Genomic DNA, 25,735 nt, shown 5'->3' on the forward strand with positions numbered 1-25,735 from the left:
CACACGCAAACTAAAAGACAGTGATGTATACTACGGCGAATGCTACCGAGAATAAAAACAGTGTCTATTTGTGTGTGGATGTGTCTTGAGTTTTAATAGTGTGAGCGAGCGCATCACGACAATCCGCATCAAGGCTGAATTCGCCAACATAAGCCTCAGAGGAGAAAGATAAAGACACCAAAGACATATTCTTCGAGCTCTTGGACAAGAAATATGAGCAGTGCCCTGGCTATGACACTAAAATTGATTTTAATGTCAAGCTAGGAAGAGAAGACATCTTTGGTGGCATAATCGGGAGATACAGCCTGTACGAAAACACCACCTCCGACAACGGATTCAGGCTGGTCGATTTCGCTGCGGGGCGAGAAGTTCTGGTAGCTAGTACGCAGTTCACACATCTCAATTTCTACAAGGGGACATGCAAAACTCCTGATCAGTCAACCGTCAACTAGATTGACCACATTTCGATCGACGCACGACACTTCTCCAGTATTCCGAGGGGCCAACATTGACTCGGATCACTACCTCGTTGTAGCCAAGGTACAGCTACGAATATCCCGATCTAAGCCAAAACAAAGAAGTACTGTGAGAAGATTTGACGTTAAACGGCTACAATCGCAAGAGACTGCCATGTCCTTTTCCGATCGAGTCTTTAATAACCTCTTAAAGAATCGTGTGCTGCCTGCATTAAGCATTGAAAACCAGTGGCAACATTGCCTTGCAGCCATCAGAGATGCCGGCTTTGAAGTGATAGGTTTCACACGGTCACAACAGCGAAATCCCTGGTTTGACGACGAATTTCAGCAAGCGCACGCAGCGAAACGAGGTATACAAAACGGCGCTGCACAAAAAGACTAGAGCTGCTCGCGAGCTCTACGAGCAGAAAAGAAGAGAGGAACACCGGCTTCTTAGATGGAAAAAATAGAGCATGAGAACGCGCGATCGAGGACATAGAGGGATGTCACAACAGGAATGAGGTTCGTGAATTTTACCAAAAGGTAAAAAAAACATCCCAAGGGTACCAGCTACGAACCGAAGCCTGTAAAGACGATCAGGGGAACATCGGATTCGGAGTAGGACCGCAGTCGATGTTGAGAATATGGAAAGACCACTTCTCCGAATTAAATAACGGCGCGATGACGAACCGAATTCCGCTGATACAACCACTCCACCAAGGCGACGCAGATCAACAATTCCTCCTACCCGACCTTGACGAAGTGAAGATAGCTATATCTAAACTTAAGTCAAACAAAGCTGCTGGAGCTGATGGCATCGCTGCCGAACTATTCAAAACAGCAGGCCATGAATTGATACGGAGCATGCACCAACTCATCTGCAAAATATGATCCGAAGAAAGCATGCCCGATGAGTGGAATCTCAGCATAGTATGCCCGACACATAAGAAATTAGATGCTCTAAACTGCGCCAACTACAGAGGCATCAGTCTCCTTTACATTGCGTATAAGATCCTCTCTTCCGTATTATGTAAACGTCTGAAGCCGTTCCTCAACAACCTGAATGGTCTTTATCAGTGTGGCTTCAGACCAGGAAAGTTCACTATCGACCAAATATTCACACTACAGCAGATCTTGGAAAAAACCCAGGAACTCCAAATCGATACCCACCATCTCTTTATCGATTTTAAAGCCGCGTTTATCAGCATCTATAGTTTTGGCATCCCTGTCAAACTTGTCCGTTTGTGCAGAATGACGATGAAGAATGCACGCTGCATTCCGACCTATCAAGGTCGGAAAAGATCTCACCGATTAATTTGATGTCAAAAAAGGTTTTAGGCAAGCCGATGCACTGTCATGCGACTTCTTCAACATCGTTCTGGAAAGAACTGTGCAAAACTCAACTGTTAACACTAGAGGCACAAATTTCAAAAGGTCCATCCAATTACTCGGATACGCACATGAAAAATCAAAGCGTGATGTCAGTGGAGCGTTTTTGAGCATTGCGACGGAAGCGAAGAAGATGGGTTTAGTGGTCAATGAGGACAAGACCAAGTATATGATGTCATCAAAAAAGGGCACTGAACAACGGCGTCTTTAATAAAACGTCACCATGGACAGCTATAACTTTGAGGTAGTTAAGGACTTTGTCTACCTAGGCACCGCTATTAATACAGACAAAGACACCACTCTTGCAAATCGCTGCTTCTTTGGACTTAGAAGGCAATTGAGAAGTAAAGTCCTCTCTCGAGCATCTAAAATCACCATCTATAAGACACTCACCATCCCGGTTCTCATTTATGGCGCCGAGGCCTGAAGCCTGTCAAAGAAAGATGAGAGCGTCTTAGGATGCTTCGAGAAAAAAATACTTCGGGTGATTTTGGGTTCTGTACGCATAGATGGAGAATGGAGGAGAAGATTTAACGACGAACTGTACGAGCTGTACAGCGACACTGATCTATTTAATAGAATTTAAGTGCAGCGGCTTAGATGGCTAGGTCATGTAGAGCGAATGGACTTCAACGCTCCAGCCGCGAAGTTTTTCGAATCCAATCCCGAGGGACGGCGCAGTAGAGAAAGACCGCGACTAAGGTGGCGTACCCAGGTGGGAACGACCTCAACCAACTTGGCGTGCGAAACTGGAAGACGCATGTTGCTTGAGGCCCAAGTCCGCCCCGGACTGTAGCGCCACCATAAGTAAGTAAGTGAGTACACATCAAAAACTTTCCACTTAGATTAGCTTAATACAAAGCGAATTCATAAACAAAAATTCAACTGACGTTAGCTTATACACTTTACGTTGGAAATTCTATTCTTCAAAACATTGGAAGCAGCATCAAGTCTACCAGAATTAAGTCCTTATGGTTCTGAACCTGGTCATTGGACGAGTGTAATGTTGGCATTGATATCAGTGTGACGTGGCTGGGTCAGTGTTGTAAGGAACAAAAACAAGAGTTGTTTACCCCCTATTTTGAATATTAAAGAAATAAAATATTTTTACCTTTGGTATCAATGCACTCAGTTAAAGAATCAAAGTATCTTTCATCGTCAAAATATATGTCTGATGATTCTCCTGCCGAACTTTCATCCCATCTCACTTTCGCGTAACCCCTTACTCGCAATTGAATACCTGAAATTTAAACTTTACTTTTACTACTTGTATTCGCATATAAATATTTTATATTTCCTAAAAACAAAATTGTTACCTTTAAATGGAATTTCTTCGTCAACGTGTATCAAGGCTCGGCCTTTAACAACTTGTCCGGTAAAATACATTCCATTTGAGTTCTCCTCATACAAAATTTCAAATCGTATTCCCATGATGTGTATGAAATCGAGTTTTGTTTTGGTCTGTTTTTTCCTATAAATCCAACTTCAATATTATTGACTGACTGAAATAAAATTGTTTTTATCAAATTTAGAGTACTTTTTTCGTATTGACGTATAGTAAAAATTTTATATGTTTATCTTATCGGAATATACATATCAACGGAACTGAAAAATAGGTTTTTTTTTTATTAATGAATCATTTGTTTACTTTCCACTCATCTGAACTGTTTAAAAGAAAAATGCATGAACCTGTTGCATGTGATTGCTCATATATTTATAAGAGGATATTTTTGTAAAAAAAAGTATTGACATTTTTTTATGAATAAGTCGTAATTGTAATAAGGTTTATAAAAACAATTTTTTTATAAATACACACTCGTAAAGAAGTTTTCTAACTTCTTGTTTTTAAACACAAAGCAAATGTAATAAAACAAACAATGAGATGCGACCAACACTGATAAGTTCCAATTTGTGCCAGTTAGCTAAAAGCTTAAAAAGCTTAGCTTAATATTGATAAAGACATTTAGTTTGAGATGAACAAATTTGAAGTCAATATGGCAATTTTTATAAGTTTTTTGTTGTTTTCGTAGGTTATTTTTTATTCAGCTTAATAAAGGGTTATTTGTAAGCTATTATCTTTTTGGCAACACTGGTTTAAACAGCTGACGTGTTTTCTTTCACTGTCAAACATCTTCAGTTTTTACTAAATTATTACTCAAGATGAGGTCAGACTAGAGATTTGTAGAGCGCTTCAGTTACATAGGAATTGTAAAACTCTTTTGACCATCTCTTAATAAAACCGAGGGATCTATTAGCTTTATTAATAATTTAGTCAAATGGGAAAGGAAATTCTAGTATTTGTCACACATAATATCAAGATCTCTTATAGAATCGACTACGTTGACGGGCGTCATTAAGGAAGTAGCATACTCTAAGAGATGGGATCTGCTTGAGTGAAATGGTCACTTGTTTACATTTACCTACCTTAAATTCTAGGAAGTTTTGCAAGCGCCAAAAAAAAAGATATTCATAACATTTTGTAAAGTAAGCAATCAGATAGATTTGAGACAGTCTTAAAAATTTTAAGGATATCCTAATTTTTTGATTTAAGACAGACATAGTTACAAGATAAGACGAAGAGTATGGGACCAAGGTAGCTACCTTGTTTGACTCTAGAAGTGGCATGGGACTGGAGACTGAATTACGGAAAAGGACTGTGTAAGTTCTATTCTCAAGGCTTATCCAGTTTATAAATATAGATGGAAAACCTAGGGCTCTGAGTTTGAGATAAATTATTCCTTGAGTATATATAAAACATCAATGTCATTGCCTTTCTCGAGACAAAACTAGTCGTAGTGGATCTTCCTTTACAAAATCCACGTTGAGTGTGTAAGCATAAGGGCTTCAATGGAAATAAACGGAATCATAAACTAAGCTTTCAAAAAGTCTTATAAAATCTTTATGAAGCGGACTATAAAATCATAGGAAAAATAAAACACGAAACTTTAAAGTCGGGAAAAGTGTTTAAAAAACCCGACTATTGAATATTTTTATTAATAAGGTTTCTCTGTACAATCAGTTTTCCTGTACAATTAGTTTCCTTATAATAATTATTTCCTCTGTTCGGTATATTTCAAAATCAAAAAAATCAAATGGGGTGGCGCAACAGTCCGTTGTGAACTAGTGACTTACGACTCTCAACCATTCCTGTGTGCGAGTACTGTTGCCAGGAATGGAAGGGACCTGCAATTTTAGGCCGAATCCGAACGGCTAGTTTGAGAAAGCACTTTTTCATGACAAGAATTACTCTTGAAGGATTTGTCAATTCCTCGCAAGAGGCACTACCCGCGAAAATTAATTTATTTCAAATTAAGGTGGCACCTGCAGGGATTGAACCCAAGACCCCTTGTATGACAGTCCAACGCACTAGCCATCATGCCACGGGTACTACGTTCGGTATATTTATGTATTGTAAATTATCATCTGAGGCCGGCCTGTACGGAACGAGAGTTAAGAGGCACCTAATAACTTAACAAAGTAAAGATGAGTGAACTTATTTCTCCAAGTTACACTCGCATACAATAACAAGAATAAATATATAACTTTACTAATACAAAAGAATAAGACAATTCGCGTTCGATACAGTGACAGCAAAAATTAAGAATTTTTTTATATATATTGAATTGGGCTCAACATAGCATCTTTCATAGTATCTTATTCACTTGAATCTATTCATGCAATTTTTCGCTATCTACGAGTATAATACAAATCTTCTGTACTAGTCGCTTCAATCTCCCAGTCTCTGTCTGTACAAATACGGATCTGGCGACGCCATCTTTGCTAGTGATGAGTTCGCATATCCTGCCCAACGCCCAGGATACTGGAGGGAAGTTTTCGCTCGCAATCGTAACTAGCTGTCCTATTTGGAATTCTCTTTCTCTCTACGCCACTTCTTCTTGTTGCAGAGTGGACAAGTATTCAGTACTCCAGAAATGTGTCAGCATAATATGTTGTGTGTCTTTCTAAAGCTTAACCCCCACTGTGCTCGGTTGGCTGCCAATATCAAATGGCTGGCTCACCCACTAGGAAATGTGCCGGAGTCAATGCCTGCACATCGGAGGGTTCGTCACTTAGCGGTTGGATCCGCCTTGAATTGAGGATGGCTTCTATTTGCGCTAGAAGAGTCAGGAGATGTTTATACGGCAGCACTCTTATACCCACAATCCTTTTTACATGATACTTCATCGATTTTACAGCTGCTTCGTAAATGCCACCTTGATGTGGTGCGGCCAGTATCATGAACCGCCATTCTGCACTCTTGTTGTTTAGATGAGATATAGTTTGATCTTCTGACCATTTTTGTATGGCTCTCTTTAACCTTTATCTGTGCCGACGACAGTCGTGCCGTTGTCACTGTACATACCCTCGCATCGCCCTTTCCGGGCTATAAAACGCTCATAACATGCAATGAATGCCACTGAGGTCAAATCTGTGAGTAAGTCAATGTGTACGGCTCGTGTCTTCAGACCTACAAATATTGCCACCCAACATTTGCTTCTGGTTATTTGACCACCTTGCTTGTCTATCATCTTTACTTGTAGGGGACCCGCATAATCTACCCCGCAACGCAGGAACGGTTTCCTAATCTGTACTCTATCTGCTGGTAACTCTGACATTAGTTGTTGTTCCAACTTTGCGCTGTACCTGGCACATATTACACATATGTGCAGGTAGCCTCTCAGCTCACTACATATATTCGGAATCCAATATTTTACATACGTGGTCGTTGCAACCATACTTGGCCTTCTAACCATACTAATGCGGACGCCTGAACGCCCCTGCTCAATAAGTCAGCAGGGTTGTCCTTTGTGTTGACGTAGTGCCAGCATTTTATTTCTGTGTTCGTTTGGATGGATGAAACACAATTCGCCACATATTTATGTTTTGAGGTTGTATGGCAGCTTATTTAGCCAGTGAAGAACTACTGTGGAGTCTGATGTAATATCGTCCCAATAAACTCGTTATTTTTCTTCTACATACTTCTGCAGGAATTTTCTCATTACAATCTGTACTTAGCCTCCAAATGTCTTGAATCACTATCTTGCCTATGACCGTGACTGGAGATATGTAACCATTTGGGAAATATAACTGTGCTTACAACTTTCCTCTCAGTCAGGGTGCCAGCTAACTTTGGTGTTTTTACTTCGTATGTAAACTAATCTGCTGCTATCAGCCATTTCAGACCTAGAACGGATGATTTCTTCTCCCCCGAAAATACCAAGGAGGCATCCACTGAACTAGGATTCATTGCTTTCATAAACTTGCTGGAGTTCTATTTCCATTGGCATAATTCGAACCCAGCACCTTTTAATATTGTGTACATGTCTTTGGCTAATTCGATGGGTTTTGTTTCATTATTTTCGCCTGTTACACAGTCGTCCATATAGAAGTCATTTCTGATTGCCGTTGCTGCTTTTGGCAGACTATCTTGCAATGCGTGGAAGGTCCCATTGCTCTTCATTAAGACCGACCTGTTTAAAAATTTTCTTAATATCGGCGCATATTGCTATGCGATGCCTTCTAAATCGCATTACTGTCTCACGCAGGTCTCTCTGGAGCTTTTTGCCTAGCATTTGGATGTTGTTCAGCGAAATTCCCATGTCTGTACAACAGCTTGCATCGTATACGATGTGAAATTTCTTTTCTATACAATGATAAGGTATGTAATATACTGGCTTATCTGAACTAGGATTTCTCCTTGCTATCAGTACATGCAATAGTTCAATGCTCTCACGCATCTTTATTTTAGCAGTTGTTTTCTTTTAGGCAGTTTGCACAGATTGCGCCCTTCCAACAAAATCTGTTCTGCGTCTTAAAGAAAAGGCTATAAAGTCGGGGCACTCCCATTACCTGTGACTCTCAATGCATACATCGCATGGCCTTACTGCGTCTCTTCTTGGCTTCTGCCGTTGTCGCTGACCGAGAGCAGCGGCTTCTCGTAGGTCTCCCTGTCCGTGACTCCGCTGACGGGCATTTGAGACATTCGACAATGCTGCTGCCTGTTTGTCGATAAATGCGAGTATGGTCGTTAGACTGGGCTGTTCGGAATCACTCTGCAGCTCCCATTGGCGTGCTGTCTCTGGGTCAAGTTTTTCGGTGAGGATGTGGATCACGAAAAAATCCCGGTGCTCCACTGGGTTACCTAACGCCTTTAAATGTCTCATGAGTGCCTATCGCCATGGTTTGTAGGGCACATGACAAGGGTCAGTTGAGCAGCTCTAGCAGATCCAATAGTTGGCACAGGTGGTGGCGCCCAATGAGATATTTTTTATCATACACGCTATTTAGCCGTTCCCAAGCATTCCTTTAAGTCTGAGAACTTGAAGGCAGGAGAGATCTTCTCATTTTTGTGCACTGCTGCCTCGAACATATCACGGAAACCTTTCCATTTAGTATAAGCTCCGTTGAACTGGCCCCGTGTATTTGCAACATCCTGCTGTTGGAACGGAAAATTCACCTGTACTTGGATCTGACGGCTATTGTCACCTGTACTTGGCTGGCTCTCGGTATGTGGGCATGTGGGTGCTACTTTTTCTTGGAGCGCTGCATTGACCAGGAAGTAATCTACTCTCGTGGCTTCGTATTCTTGCAAGACCTTTGACAAGTCTCTCTTGCTAACCACATCTAGCGTGTCGTCGGTTAGAGATTGATACTTGGCCCAATCGTCTTCCAATGTAAGTATGTATCCTGGGCATCTGTACTTGAAATATCAAAATTTATATCTTAGCCTATCATTGAGAACGTTTTGGCAATCTAACCACGAAACGTATTTCAAAACAGACGTCAATTTGAAACCGTTAAAGACCTCAAGAAAGCCATCAAAGAAGAATGGGCAAAAATCGACATTAATTAAATATGATCATTGATCAATTCAATGCCAAGACGTATTTAGGATATAATTAACGGCAAGGGATCAATCACCAAGTATCCAAATGAAATTTGGCCTTATTTCTTTCTGATTAATTTAAAAAAGAAAAAAAAATGTGTATTATTTTGTTACTAATTTAATAAAAGTAAAATTTGTTTTTTTGAAACCTTATAATAAATATGAAAATTAACAAATTTCGGCTTGTCTTTATCATTTTTAAGTGCAATGTTTTTATATTTATATTTTTCAGCGCGTATGCAGATATGCACATGGAAACTTCCAGAACTATATATTTTGATGCTGTCTCAGCGGCGCGCGTCTTTAAGACGAATAAATAAATAATATTAAAAAAACAGAAAATCCACACAAAAAGAACCCGGTACTGCAAAGTGCACATAGCTATCAATACCCTGAGCACTTTTAAATTTTAATTATTTTATATTTTAAGGACTTATCTGTACCAACATTTCCTTTTATTCTTTTAAATTTCTGTACTTTTTTTTGTCCTTAATGTCTGTACTTTTTTATTTTTGTGCTTTGAAATTTCTGTACTTTTTTTATTTTTTTCTTAAACTTTCTTTTAAATATGTTTTGACTCTTTATTAATTTGTTTATGTAATCTTTTTAATTCACTTTTACACAACATTACTTTTCGATGGTCGAAACTAAAAGTGACGCTTTTTCATTTGAGTTTGATGCTGCTATATATTTACGTTAGTAAAGGCACATCGCAGCTGCGGAACTGTTGCACAGGCTTGCTGTTGATTTAGTATATGGCGTGTTGCTGTGTGTTTCTTGTTTAGGTATGTACAAAACCCAGTCGCGAAGGCACGCATGGAGAGGCGACAAGAACCAGCATGTTTGTGTATGTTTCTTTTTTTTTTAATTGTTTTCTGTACAACACGGCACGGCACCGCACCAAAAAGAGGAAATACGACAATGGAGAGCACTTTTAGCGGTATATCTTTACTCAGCTGTCATTATCCGGTCTCGACGCGGACCAAATGTATGAAGCGGACTGTAAAATCATAGAAAAAAATAAAACACAGCGCTTTAGAGTCGGGAAAAGTGTTTAAATAACACGACTATTGATTATTTTTATTAATAAGGTTCTCTGTACAATCAGTTTTTCTGTACAATTAGTTTCTTTATAATAATTATTTCCTCTGTTCGATATATTTATATATTGTAAGTTATCATCCGAGGCCGGGCTGTACGGAACGAGAGTTAAGAGGCAACTAACCAAAGTGAAAATGAGTGAACTCATTTCTCCAAGTTACACTCGCATACAATAACAAGAATAAATCAGAGTATATCTAATAAAATTAATGAGTAGGAACACTCTCTACACAAATGCAACACCTACTAATACAATTAAAAATGAACAATAAAACAAAACAACAAATTATTATGAGTGAAAACAGGTCAAATGTATCCATTTTAGTCCTTACCTGACATAGCTAATGTTAGAAAGATACACAATCGGTTTTCCCAACACTAACACACACACCTTCGATCGTATGATACATAAATGAGGTCTTTTTTCATAATGGATTTTTAAAGGCGATCTGGTTTGAATTGTAATTATTTGTGTGGAAGCGTTTCAGTGACTTGAATAAAGGGTGTATCTTGTGTATCTTAAAAGTGATTGAAATAAAAATTAAATTAATTAAATTAAGTGCTATTTACAAACCACATTTGTTAGAACAGCAAATTTCACGAGATTTAAGAGTTTGCGAAAATCATTTCTCAAAAGATATGTATTCCGTTTCCAAAATTCGTTTGAAATTGTCGGCTATACCTGACTTAAATATTTTAAAAACCTTAACTGACGCTGCAGAAGGTGAGACGAATAAAGAGAATATGAATACAACACAAAAAGACGAGAGTTTAGAAGTGAAAGTGGTTTCTAAACAAGAGCAATTGGAGTTTTTAGAGGAAGGAGTGGGCAAAATCCAAAATGCTGAATTACTCGAAATCTTTGAAGCAGATGAACCGCTTAGCGAAATTATTCAAGTTAGAGAATTAATCGAAAAAGAAATTGAAATTTAAAAAAAAGAAAAATATTCAGATGCTGCGTACTTAGAAAAAACTAAAAATGTTTTACCTAAAGAGTTAGCTCGAATTGTTGAAACTCATATTGCAAACTATAAAAAAAACAGAAAGGATGGAGGTACTCTAATGAATTTATATATTTCATTGCACCTAACGCATACTACTTTTTAGAGCATAATTTATGTTTGCCATCAAAAAAAACTTTAACTAGATTTACCAAAGATTGGCCTTCTGGACCTGGACTTCACAAGTCATTATTTAATGCGTTAAAGCTAAAAATACAGGTTTTACCAGAATTCGCCCAAAATTGTGTTATTTGTTTGGATGAAATGTCGTTGAAAACTCATCTTTATTTCAATAAAAATAAGGGAGCGATAATAGGATTGGAAGACGATGTGCAGAATAAAACACATTTAGCTGCAAATTATGCCATTGTTGTAATGGTAAGAGGCCTTACTCATCGGTATAATCAGTTACTTGGGTATTACTTTGTTAATTCCTCTTGTCCAGCCAAGACATTGAAAGAAATCGTTGTAAAATGTGTTAAAGAATTGATTGTAGTTAAAATAAAACCCAGGCTTGTAACTTCAGACCAAGGTGGAAATTTTATTGGTCTTAATAGACTTTCTTTTATGTTGAAAATACTAAAATTTATTACATGTATGACACACCTCATCTTTTGAAATCTTTTTGGCGTAATTGCATGAAATACGACATTATTGCACTTGGTAACAAAAAAGCGACTTGGAAATATGTTATTGATTTTTACTTAAAAAATCTGCATTTAAAATGGCTCCAAAACTGACTGATGAACATATTTTCCCAAATAATTTTCAGAAGATGCGTGTCAGACTTGCTTCTCAGTCAATAAGTTCAACCGTTTCAGCTGGTATTTATACCCTTGCCAGTATAGGTGCTTCATCTTCAACAGCTATGATGTTTTCAACTCATCTCAATTTAAAGCAAAAGCATCCAGAAGGCCATTTTTTGCAAAAAAAGGAGCAAATAGATTTTCTAAAAAAGAGGCTGGGGTGCGACCCACACTGATAACTTCCCATCCCGTGCGTCGGTTTGTCTTGCTTAAAAGTTTGTCTATATTTACTAGTATCAATTTTACCAAATTTGCGAACTATTTTTTATAGATTTTAATTTTTATGTAAAAACGGACTGTTGGATTTTTATATAAAAATCACTGAATATCGAAAACAATATTTTCTGTAAAATAAAATAAGTTTGAAACCAATATTTTTAATTTTTGAAAAGCTATTTGAGTCGAAAGCAAATTTTTACCAAGTTTTAGTATTGTTTTTTTTTAGAGTTTTATTTTTTGTAAAAAAACCGTCAATTCGATTTTCTTCAAATTTCTATCTAATGTTGAAAACAATATTTCTTATAAGATAAAGTTAGTTTAAAGCCAATATTTTATAGTTTTGAAAAGATATTTGAGTCGAAAATCAATTTTTACCAACTTTTGTTAAATTTTTTTTTAGGTATTTAATTTTTTGTACAAAAACTATCAATTCGATTTTTTCAAAATTTTACTAAATGTTAACAACAATATTTTTTGAAAGATAAAAGTAGTTAAAAGCCAATATCTACAATTTTTGAAAAGATATTTGAGTCGAAAATCATTTTTTAAGAACTTTTATACATTTTTTTAAGGATTTTATTTTTTGTAAAAAAACTGTCAATTCGATTTTTCTCAACATCTTTCAGAATGCTTAAAACAATATTTCTTATAAGATAAAATAAGTTTAAAGTCTAACTTTCAAGTTTTTGAAAAGATATTTGAATCCATATTCAAATATTCGTACAGACGTACGGACGTACGGACGTACGAACGTACGTACACACGCACGCACAGACATCTTTCTAAAAATCTTTTATTTCGACTCTAGGGACCTTGAAACGTCGAGAAATGTTAAAATTTTCAATTTGACAAATCGGACGCATTACAATAACTTCCTATGGGAAGTTAACAAAATGAAATCTTTTTTTGAAAATATTAGTTTTTTTTGATAGCTCAATTAAATTAAATGGATGGCAACAGAATATAAATGCTCTAATTGATATTTTTAGTGGCTTAAAAGGAGAAGGTATTACATTTCTTCTCACAAGAAACCTTAATCAAGATTGTTTAGAAAACACATTTGCTGTGTTACGCAATCGAGGAGGAAATAATAAGTTGCTGACTCCTTTTCAATTCACATGTGCTTTCAAAAGGTCGTTTGTGGCCAAGTATATGGAGGAAATTACCCAAGGAAACTGCGAGCAAACTATAAATTTGCATCTGCCGCATATTGATATCCATATTAAATCAAATGAAGAAAAAAAAGACGAAGTAATTTACGCTTTTGAAACCGAATCTGACCATAAAACTGTTGATTTTGGTTGTCAAAATGCGTTTTATTATTTTTCGGGCTATATTTTAAAAAAATACCATCAAAACCATAAGTGTGAAGTAGAACTGAGCCAGCAACCTAATATTTCCTCCATATTCACAGATTTTAAAGAATTTGATGGTGTGAATTTAACACGACCACAACAAGATTTTTTAGATGCATTAGAGAGCCTCGAACAAAAATTTATAACTAATTTTCCAAATTTATATTTTTGTAATAGTTTTGAAATGAAAATGTTTGGTATTTTAAAAAAGGAATTTGATTTCAATTGCTGTAAGAACCAAAATAAGGACTTTATTATAAAGTTTTTTATACGAGTTCGAGTATACCATATCCTTAAGAATTTCAATGCAACTATGAAAAAATGTAGCAATAAGCATAAATATTTAAGCGTTACACATATGTAAAACATTATTTATAAGACCTAAATAAAATTGCTCTAAAAATTATGTAAGGGATTCTTCTGTTAAGTGGTGGGAAGTTAATTCAAAGTCTCGTTAAAAAAAACCTTTTCAAATTCGATAAAGAAGGGGAGAGAATGGGGAGGATGTTAGAAGATCAGTTTTCGCGTTTCGTAAAAAATGTTGACAATTGAATTTTTCAGTAAAATTAACTAAAACTTTGCAACAATATTTTGTATTGTTATGAATAAAATGAGTTTTATTTATTTATTTTGATCTAATTAGCTTACACAATAAGATTCAATATCTTTTAAGATAGCGCAAGTTTCAGTATGAATATTTATAATATAGTATAATTATTGATGTTAAGTTAACATCAGTTAAACAAATTCAAAAAGTAATCAAAACAAAATCCAAAATTACTTTATGATAAATTAAATGAAAAAGCAAGAATAGTTGCATTTAGCAAATGAAGGGTAATAAAATTAGTTAAATATAAATTTTATGATCGAGAGTCTTCAAAGTATTGTCTAAGTCTCATCTTGAACCGAGTGCTGCATCCAATCATCTTTATGGACTAGGGGAGGGAATTCCACAGTCAAACCCCGTTTATAAAAAATTGACGACTAGAAACAAGGTAAGAATAGCGTAATGGAGTTGGATAATAACTTCTAGTAGAACGAGGAAATTAAATTTCGCTTTTTTGTTTGCAGAATACTATGAAGCATTAATAAAGTTCTTAAAGCAAATACATTTTCGAAAAAGGCGCCGCATGTATTATTTTTGAGTATGCCGAAATATGTTCATATCTCCGCATACCAAAGACATACCTAGCCACACTGTTATAAACAACATTAGGCTTCCTTTTTATCCCTGAAATCACAATTATTAAAATATTTAAGGCCAAATTTAAGGTTATTAAGAAATCTTTATTTGGGGTTAAAGTAACAATTCAGGATGAATGGACTCTTTGAGATCATAGAGCAAAATGGGCATCTTGCAAAACATTTCAAAAGAGGTGTCCCTTCAACCACAATATATAGGAACGCTGAATGGAAGACTTTGCAGAGGAAAAATATGGCAAAAACGAGGAAACTTCGAAGTTTATAACAAAAAAAAATATTTTTGTGTATGGGCCTTTTTTCTGGTCCCGAGAGTTCCCTTCTATTCCAGAGCGGAAAGTTTTTAATCAATGATTTGTAATTTTAAGTATTGTACTTAAGGCGGGATATGAAAGTCCTAAATTGAAGTCGTTCCCAACTGCTATTTGCTAGCTTTCTTCCGTGAAAAATCAAAGGGTACAAGTTCAGGTAGCTTCAGGATCGTTGGAACTGCGACCGAACGTTGCTGAGATAAGTCTCTTTTGATCAAACTTAGGATGTACTTGAAGGCTTTTTTGTTCAGACGAAAGTAATCTTTGAATTTAATTATAAACTAAAATGTTAATGTGGAGAGATTCCTGAGATGGAATCAACGGCGTCTACAGTTCCAGTAAGGTTGAACTACTTAGTGAACACCTTATAGGGCTTCTTCGATTTATTCAGAGCCCAGGCCTATAAGGAGCGGTTTTATCCAGCTCCCCGTCCTTGGAGTTATACTTAGGATCTGGCCCTCCAGGTTGGGGGTTGTGCCGTCGGGGTGACTTCTTGGCCACGTAAAAGCCTCATAGTTGCGAAGCACCAAAAAGCCTAGGATACGGACGGATTTACTATTGACCACCTAAGCAAACGAATTAGGGAAAACGAACTTCGTTAGTATAAGCAGAGGCAATAGACTGCTATAAAGCAGACATCACCGCCAAAAAGAGGATGAAAAACTACGATATTTAGTATAGTGACTGCTAAACCACGAAAACCATCAGCGCTTATTTGGATGCGGCTATGTCATTAAAGCCAGATTTAGGCAAGAATTCTTGAGCTATAGGTGCATCAATGAGAGCCTCATGACCATACGCATCAAGGCTAAATTCAGCAATATTAGCCTGATATGCACACCAGCCCCCACAGAAGAGAAAGACGACAACACCAAAGATATGTTCTTCGAGATCTTAGATAAAACATATGAGCAGTGTCCTATCTACGATATTAAAATTGTCCTGGGCGATTTTAATGCCAAGCTAGGAAGGGAAGACATCTCTGCCGGCAACACAATGTATCAAAAACCAGTGCCAACATTGCCAAGATGCAATCAGAGAAGCCGGCTCTGATGTGCTGGGTTTCAAGCAGCCACCAACAAGGAACCCCTCTTTTGATGAGGAATGTCGGCAGGCACATGCAGTTAAGCAACAGACACGCAAAGTGGCTTTGCATAAAAGGACGAGAGCTGCTAATGCGCTCTATGAGCAGAAGAGGCGAGAGGAACATCGACTTCTCAGAAGGAAAAAAAAGAGGGCATGAGAAGCGTGCGGTCGAAGGTGTTGAGAGGTCTAAAAGCAGGAATGAAGTTCGAAAGGTTTATGAACAGGTGAAACGAAATTCACAGGTACATAAACCTAGAACCGAAGGCTGCAAAGACGAAAATGGAAACATCATAGTGGAACCGCAGTCAACGCTGAGGATATGAAAGGACCACTTCTGCAGACTGTATAACGGCGACGACGAACTGAATTCAGCTGTCAGGCAGGATGATCCATTCAATTTAGACGACGAAAGCCAACAATCCCTTCCTCCCGACTTAGATGAAGTAAAGAATTTCTTATCTAAGCAGAAGTCTAATAAAAATGCTGGAGCAGATGGCTTGAATGCCGATAGCAGTTAAAGCAACTGGAGATAATTTGGTTAGGAGCATGCACCAACTTATCTGTAAGATATGGTCGAAAGAAAGCATGCCCGATGAATGGAACATAAGTATTGTATGTAAGATCCTGAAAAAAGGAGACCCTCTAAACTGCACCAACTATAGATGAATCAGTCTACTTAACATCGCCTATAAAATCTTCTCTGCCTTAATATGTGAACGTCTAAATGCCATCGTTAACAACCTGATAGGTCCTTATCAGTGTGGTTTAAGACCAGGAAAGTCCTCAGTTGATCAAATATCCACATTACGGCAGATCCTGGAAAAAAAAACATGTCTAGTTTTGGCATCTCTGCCAAAATCATCCGTTTGCGCAGAATGACCATGGAGAAGTCACGCTGCTCCATAAAGGTTGGAAACAACTTAAAAGAACCTTTCGATGTCAAACAAGGTTTTAGACAAGGTGATGCGCTGTCATGTAATTTTTTTAACATCGTGCTTGAAAGAATAGTGCAGAGCTCACACTCCAACACTACAAACACTATCTTTCAAAAGTCTGTCCAATTACTTGCATATGCTGATGACATTGACATAATCGGAAGAACTCAGCGTGATGTCAATGGGGCTTTTGTGAGTATTGAGGCAGAGGCGGAAAAAATGGGCTTAACGGTTAATGAGCAAAACAAAGTACATGCTGTCGTCAAGAAAGGACATACAACACCGACGTCTTCGTCAAAACGTCACCATCGACAGACGTAACTTTGAGTTAGTCAGGGACTTCGTCTACCTAGGCTCCGCTGTAAACGCAGAAAACAACACCAGCGCTGAGATCAAACGCAGAATAACTCTTGCTAACCGCTGTTTCTTTGGAGTAAGAAAGCAATTGAGTGGTAAAGTCCTCTCTCGAGAGACCAAAGTGTTGCTATATAAGACCCTTATCATCTCCGTCCTGCTATACGGTGCACAAGCATGGACTATGACAAAAGCGGATCGGTTCGAGAGAAAAGTTTTTCGTGTGATCTACGGTCTCGTATGCATCTAAGGGGAGTGGAGGAGAGGATGGAAGCTGTACGGGCAGTACAGCGAAGTAGACTTAGCCAAAAGGGTAAAATTCCAACGACTAAGATGGCTGGGTTACGTAGAGCGCATGTAAACCAATGCTCCGGCGCCGGAAATTCTTCGAATCCACAACCACAGGAGAGCTCAGTAGAGTAAGACTGCGGATCAGATGGCGCGCACAAGTGGAAAGTGACCTCACCCAACTTGGAGCGCGAAACTGGAGAAGTTTGTTGGGTGAGGCCCTAGTTCACACAGGACTGTAGCGCCACTTTAAGTAAGTAAGTAAGTAAGATGTTAAACCATTGTTTAAATTATTATAAACTTATGGATTTGCTTTGGATCGAATCTATCTTCTCGAACACGCAATTAAGGTATTTCTTTCTATTATCCTTCTCTTCGTCGTCACTGCTGCTCCACTAAAAAAAGCTTCTCAAATTATACAATTTTTTGTTAATTGTATTTAAAAAAAAATTTGCTTAAAACAAAAATTAAAATGCAATTTTCTATTGAATTTAATTAAGTCTTATATCATATGTCAGCTGTTTTCGTGGATAGTAAGAGTGACAGAAATGCGGGCGCTTTAGTTGCGGAATACGACTAATAAAACGACAGTAAAACGACATCAAAGAACTCAAACTAAGAAGTTATATTTTGTATCTAAAAATAAATTGGGTAAATGTAATTGTTTTCACCAATTATCTCCTGTACCAGTGAGTTGTGACTTTAGAGATGGCACAAGTATCTTAAGTTGGAACCATATACTTTTATATTTTTTTAAATTAAATTTGATCCTTAACAAATTACACTTGTTTTGATTTACAGAATAGAAAAATGAGAATAGGTACCACCACCTTTTAAAATTTGAACCAACATCTTAATTTTATAAGCAAAAGTTTTTAAAATTTCCTATTTTAGTAATAAGAGTTTTTAAGTTAATTGTAAGAGTATCATTTTATTTTATTTAAAACAGTGTTAAATCAAAAGAAATGGTGCTCTTGCAATGTCTTCAAAGAATTTTATTTCACTTACATTCTGGTTAATTCTGCAATAACTAAAGCTATTATGGTTCTGCCGATCTTATGATGCTTAGTATTGTATATCATCAAAGATTAATTTTGAATCATTTGGTAAATTCTGCTTGTAATTGATTAAGAATTCTTTTTGTTTATCTAAAGAAAATCCAAAACAATGCGGTCGTCGTTAAACAATTTATTTATTTGTTGTTGATCACACATTCAGTTAACACAAACTGATGACAAAGTAGCTATGAGTGATTCTTTGAATCAAAAATGTTATAATGTTCTAAACATGGTTATTCAAGAAAACTGGTTTTTATTCATGATGATTAATAAACAATAATACTGGTTAAGGTTTTGTATCTGGGAATTTGTGGTAGATATTTAAATGAAGATATATTTTCTACAAAAAAGGACTGTGCACGTGCATTGTAGTTTATGGAAAAGAATCTCATTTCTCATATACGATTTTTAAATAAAATTGTAATCTTATTTTCGAAATGGTTCAATGATCAATATTTGTATCGAGTGTCTCTTGGCGCATTTCATTATGGTTTTAAGAACATTTTTCTTTGCCGAAAATTTGAATACTCTATATTTTGTTTTCATTTATTTAAGTATCTCTTTTTAAAATATTTTTATACAAGGGGATTTTTGAAGCTCAAAAACTTATTTAAGAAATCTTAATTTTTAACTTAAGTTCTGATCTTGACAGTATTGTCCCATGGGGAATGAAAAATCGTGTAAAATTTAATGCTTAGAAAACTCAATGTTGTCTTCCGTCTCTTAAGCGTTACTCTCTGAACAGCTTTCAGTTCTAAGTATGTGCATCACAAACTATCTCTTGTCTAGTGGGCACATATTTGAAGTAGTCAAAAATGCGGCTAAGTGTTAAGGTTTTCTCATACGATGCAAGAAGTTTTTTACTCCTTTTGATCTGGCTATAATTTACAAAGCTTTTATAAGTGCAAAACTCTGGTATAATTCCCATATTTGGGGTCGTGAACCAATAACGAACTTGAGTCTGGATAGAATTGAAAAAGTGTTATGTTAAAAATGATAGGACATCGTTCTCTTACCAAGAATTTTTCTTTTCTTGAATACCACCGCAAGGTCTCATATCTATCACTGTTTTATTGTGTGTTATGCTTTAGTGAAATACAAAGTTCCATTCCTCCCCTTCAACTATTCAATCGTAATAACCGTTTTCCTAGGAAAGGAATGCAGATCAGTTTACCCTTGAGCCCAATTTTATATAATACCATCAGAACAATTGAATGCTTCAAAAATTCTGGTGTAAGACACAAAATAAAAACATAAAAATACTATTGCAAATTGTTGAAATTAATTTATAATTAAAATATCTTGAGAATAAACAAAAGTTATGACTCCAGAATTATTTCATGTTGAACAAAATAATGGTTGTAAGTCTGGGTGAAATTAAAAATTATACAGCCCATTTTCTCATATAAACCATTGAAGTCGACTTCCTTACAATAGAAACTGCTGAGAACTAAATAAAATTACAGACGGCTAAATATTTAAAACTCAAAAACATCGAACACAATGTAACACTTCCAGCATCAAACAAGAATCTTCTGGATACTGAAATTGATGCAACTATTGAATATTTTGAATACACCGTATCTCAAGCCATAGTAAAACAAAAGCGATATACAAAATCAGATGGCAGGTCTCAACACCTTTCCGAATATGTGCAAAACTTATATGTATAGAAACTCCTTCAGATTATCATCCAGCATGAGTTGAATACATTCAACATCAGCTACAAGTAAGGTTACAGTGTGTCAACGTAATATTCCGGAATTCAATCTAATTCCAAAACAACAACCAATTCATGAAAAGAATACAGTTAATCAAACTTGGCTCCGACGCACGCCTTAAAAAATATCAACAAAAATTGGCAAAAAAAACATCACACAATAATAATCAACAAGGGGGAAGTTAAAATAGCACAGGACAAAGTAGAAATATTTTCTACTTATTTCGAAGGAAACTTTACTCTCAACCCAGCTTCTGACCCGTTTTTTCTCGATGAAGCGAAAGATTCCATCCGACAAACTCTGGCATCAACTCTGATGAGAAGTACGTCCAACGATACCAACTTGGCAAGTAATCTGACTGACATCCTAACCTAAGTACCATAGAGGAAATCTCAGGATTTTTTGTTTACACTTATAGCAAGCGTCAAACTACGATCAGAGGTTCATCATAAGTGCATGTGTTAGTTGTTAGTAAAAAATAATACAAATATAGCCTAACACACGCACAAAATACAAAACAAAATTAGCATTTAACTATTACAGAACAAAAAATAAAATGAGAACGTTTACGATAGTGGAGCACTGGTTCTAAACAATGATTTTAATCCCACCTTATTTAAATTTAAATCTATAGATGAACAGTTTAAGTTATATAAAATGTTCATTCGACTTAAAGCTTCATTCTTTCCATAGTTAGTTCTATGGAAGTCAATATGTATAAAATCAAATGTGCGCAGGTAATGAGTTCCGCCCCGGTAATTCAAATGTACACAAGAAAGCAAATAAGGTGCATCAATTTCACCAATAATGAGTTGATGAAAAAATACTAAGTCATTATAAACACGCTTTTGATGGAGAGATTGCATTTGAAGAAGTAGAAGGAAGACCTTTTAGGACAAAGCGAATGAAATTATGTTGAATTGATTCAATACGTTTTCTATGAATTTCGTAATAGGAAGTCCATACCTGCGAAGCATATTCAAGATGAGGACGAACATGGCAATTATACAAAGAAAGGGTAACATAGGGATCATTGAACTTCTTTGCCCAGCGTTTTATAAAACCAAGCATAGAACTTGCCTTATTAACAATAACATTAATGTGATGTGTAAACTCTAAGTTGGAACAGAAATGTAGTCAAATACGTTACTGATTAGTTTTTTAGTGAAAGTTATAGTCTGGCATTTTAAAGGGTTGAGAAAAAGGCTATTTTTCCCACACCAAAATGTGAAACTATAAATGTCGGCTTGTAAAAGAATACGATCATGGTTGGACTTTATTATTTTGAAAATCTTCATATCGTCAGCAAAAATGAGAAGTTCACTTGAGCGTAGACATGACGATACATCGTTAATAGAAAGGATGAACAAAAAAGGCCAAGACGGCTTCCCTGGAGAACACCAGATTGAGCAACAAAAAGTTCAGAATGACAATTTCTAAATTTTACCTCGTAGGATCTGTTTTTAAGGTATGACTTAATCCAAGCTAAGAAAAATGGTGGAAAACCAAGAGTCTTAAGTTTAAATAAAATAATTCCGTGGCTAAGTTGGTCAAAAGCTTTAGAAAAGTCAGTGTATACACAGTCAACTTCATAACCTTGTTCTAAAGCGTTTGAACATATGTTTGAGAATGTGAGGAGATTAGTAACGGTTGATCTTTTTTTCACAAAACCATGTTGCTGTTCGCAAATGATATTTTTACTAAAATATGGTACGCTTTCCAAACAACTTGTTCAAATACTTTAGGAATGCAAGAAAGCTTTGCAATGGGCCTGTAGTTGCTTATATCCGACTTTTTACCTTTCTTGAAAATTGGTGTTAGAAATGACTTCCTCCATATACTGGGAAATTTGCCTGTTTTTAGAGAAAGTTTGATTAAAAACGTAAGGGGTTCAACTAAAGCATTACTACACTTTTTTAGTACTATCGGGGGAATACCATCAGGACCGGCTGAGCAGTCATCATTCAACGCATATAAAAGATCAAGGACCGTACTCTGTAGCACAGGTATGTGACTACAGCTAGTTTGCGAAAAAGTGTGAAGATTATGAAAATATACTTCATCAACTTCTTGAGGGCTATTAACAAATGACTCACGGAAATTCGTTGCGAAAGCGTTACAGATATCAAAAGTTTTATCTAACGAAAGGTTCTTGTAAGTGAACTTAACTGGAAAGCCATCTAATTTTTTCTTTGAGTTTACAAAATTCCAAATTTTTTTAGGTTTCTCTTTCAAAGAGGTGCCCATATCAGCAACATAACAAGCATATAAAAAATTAGAAAGAGATTTAAATTGGTTAAAGAGTTCAACTTAAAAAGAGAAGTTGACTGGAGACTGAGTTTTGAGATACGTTTTCCATGCCTTATTTCTTTTGTTACGCAGTAAACGCAATTCTTTTGTGTACCAAGGATGGCTAAAGTTTGTATTTCTTGATTTCTTCGGTACATTTTTTTCAAAACAATAATTAAGGATCCTTTAAAAAGTTGAAACTGCTTCGTCAATGTTAGAAAATGCTAGCGTATCAGCAATTCCAGAAATGGTTAAATCTTCAGACAACTGCTGGAAATTGGATCTTCTGAAATCAAAATTATATAAGCATTTAAAAGAATTACTGTGATTAGTAAGGTGATTACTTAAGTCAAAAAAAAATGTCCAAAGGGGGGTGATATTTGTCAATATTAATAATTCCTGATCTAGATTCTAGAACAAGAGTAGGTACTAATAGCGTCAGAAGAAAAGACTAAATCGAGAATTCGATTTTTTGAGTTTTTAATGCAGCTTGTTTGCTGTAAGTCAGTAAGAAGGACTTTATCGAGAAGAGATAGTTCCATTTGTGAAGAAGAAGGAGAGCCTTCAAGGCAGGATTCGTCTTCGGATGGAATCCAGTCAATGTGTGGTAAATTAAAATCACCTAAAAGTAAGATATTGGTGTCTGAGCTGGACAAATTTATAAGATAGTCTAATGTCAATCAGAGATCGTTATAAACAGACTCCAAACTTTTTGGAGGAATGTAAACGTTTAAAATAAAGGATTCTCATTTCCCAAGAATATATCCAATTAGCAATTTCAGCAAGCTATTGAAGTAGCTTATACTCAGTAAACTGAAAAAGTTCTGCTGCAAAATCAACAACATTTCTGACATGCAGTTTGGTTTGCTAAAGTTTGCGTATACCTTAGCCCTTAATAGTCATCGTATGTAAGGATTCATGGCCTTATCCATTAGCTTGAGATACTTTGCTTTTAAATTACATTAATGAACATTATTTTCTCTTTTCATTCCTCAAGAAAAATCTTTGTACAATCAGATACGCTCATCGTCAATAAAAAAAAGTATCAGAGTTAGAGATGCCCAACAATCGAAACTCGGCCAGTTTCTGTATAATATCCTGACATCCAAACAACCATTGCTCGAGAACTCCTGCTTAAACTTTCCTTAAGCCGATGATTCACTGACCATCCATGTCATCGTTTATAGCTGTAAGTCATGAAAAAAGACCAAGTAGCTTTAAGGTAACTCAACCGAACCAGCTTATAAGAAGGATGACTAGCCAACAATGTATACCCGAGCCGAGGATGATGAAATGATAAAAATAATTAACGAAGATGGCGTCGCATTCTAAGCTGACACCAGGCAAACCAACAAACTATTACCAATGACAACCGAAACGGAACATTCCGAGTATAACCAATTTAACAGATTTTAATTTTATGACCGGTACTGCGCTTAAAATAAGTACTTAAATCGTCAATTCGGTATCAATTCATTTCTTCACATTAAGTACAAGTTGATTGAACTAATTTCTTCAAAAGCCTATAGTCATTATGTATTCCTCACATTTATATAGCCATTTCACGTTCCATATCATTATGATTGAAAAGCCAATTTTTAACCTATTTTGCGTCGATCGTCACTGGATTTTCTGCGTAGAGTGGCGACTTCACATTAAATTATGATTAAAATGCCCAAAATTAGCAGAACTCTTTTTAATTGTTGACCAAAACAATAATATTTAGTATGCAAGTACTGCCTTTTTTTGCCATTCCAGTCACAAATCGATTTTCCCAACCTGAACTTAAAAGTGCCTACATACCTACACTCCACCTTTATAAAAATTATCTTAAATCATTGAACTACCAACCTATATGTATTATCTTGCTATGCCTTTATTTTTATCTGCATGGATCTGATAGTGGATATATTTTTTTCTTACCGTCAGAAACAAATATTCTGCTGTCAGATTTTACTGATAGCTAAGACGGCACAATTCCATCCGATGGTCCAAGTTTTCGATCCCGCTACGCATTTTGATTTAAGCGCCCATTTTCATAACTTAACTTAAATAACCCTAAGGGGGTATTCTGGTCTAGAGACATGAATTTAAGGTAATTTTTGGAGTGCTGTAGAAAAAAGCAAGCAACAATTTTACCATCAATTTTTTTTATACATTATTTATTCACATTAGAAGCATACAAAAAAAATAAAAAAGTAAAAAAAAAAATCAAAATTCCGTTAGTTATCAGCTCATGGAGTGGTGCGTCTCAAAAATTTGGTGCGTGACCATACCCACGATTTTAACTCTCCTAAAAATCTGAAATCAAAAACTAAATAAGATTATTAATCTACAATTATGTCGCAATGTCTGGAACTACGGAAAAGTTACAAACATTTTTTTTTACAAAATGGCGACTGACTGAAAAAAAAATTACCACTCTTTTGAACATTCTTCGATTTGTTAAAAATAGTAAAAATGAAAATTTGGAAATGGCACTAGTTTCGGACGTAGACAAGTCCCTAAAGAAGACTCTCTGCAAATCAGAAGAAGTGAAGTGTGTAAATTGTGTTAGGTCAAATAAGTTGTAAGGCTTAAAATATGATGGCAATCACGATTGTAGGGACACGGTTTGTCCAGTTTATTTAAAACAAATTGAAATTGAGAAAAAACGGGCTTCTTATTAGCAACCAAAGTTTTTGAATTGTGCCTACTTTAATATTCAAGGATTAACAGGTAACTTTTGTGAACTTGAAACTATTTTGTGTGAACAAAAATTTGATTTAGTGGCACTATCGGAAACACACCTCACCGACCAAATCGAAACAAGTGAATTAAACATTAACAATTATGAACTTTTAAGATGTGACAGTATCTCTAGATACACAGGTGGTGTTAGTATCTATTAACGTTAATAGATTATGTAGTTACAAATTCGTGCTTAGTTTCCACAGAAAGGAATAGTGAATTAAAAATTACTGATCATGAAACAATAATAGTGAAATTGAAATCGAAAGAAAAAAATAAAGTTAAATTGCCAAAAAAAAACCTTTAAGTTCATGAAGTACAACAAAAATGCGTTTATAAATGACATCAGACAAAGTCAGTTCAGAAACATATGTTTTCCACTCGTTGATGTACATTATTTAAGTAATCTTTTTTCAAGTGAAATGTTAAGAATCGTAAATAACTATGTTAAGACAAAAGTGGTTAACGAAAACTCGGTAGAGTGGTTTAATGATAATTTGAGAAACTTAAAAAGAGAAAAGATAGCTTGTTACCATAGAGCCTTACTAACA

General features: G+C 35.9%; 1 protein-coding gene across 2 annotated transcripts in view; it reads right to left on the reverse strand.

Annotated features, from left to right (window-relative positions):
- LOC129938479 (arrestin domain-containing protein 3-like) overlaps nt 1-25,735 on the reverse strand; it is a 46,712-nt gene that overhangs the window by 3,183 nt on the left and 17,794 nt on the right. Inside the window, exons 1-3 of one of the 2 annotated variants that reach the window (XM_056046086.1) lie at nt 18,395-18,597; nt 3,161-3,346; nt 2,956-3,084 (exon numbers count right to left, since the gene is read on the reverse strand). In XM_056046086.1, the coding sequence (XP_055902061.1) occupies nt 2,956-3,084; nt 3,161-3,275 (244 nt within the window). In that variant the 5' untranslated portion in view covers nt 3,276-3,346; nt 18,395-18,597. Of the gene's footprint in view, nt 1-2,955; nt 3,085-3,160; nt 3,347-18,394; nt 18,598-25,735 lie in introns of those variants that run through there. The other variant, XM_056046087.1, reaches the window with a different exon arrangement.

Source organism: Eupeodes corollae, chromosome 1, assembly GCF_945859685.1.
Source record: "Eupeodes corollae chromosome 1, idEupCoro1.1, whole genome shotgun sequence".
Taxonomy (NCBI): domain Eukaryota; kingdom Metazoa; phylum Arthropoda; class Insecta; order Diptera; family Syrphidae; genus Eupeodes; species Eupeodes corollae.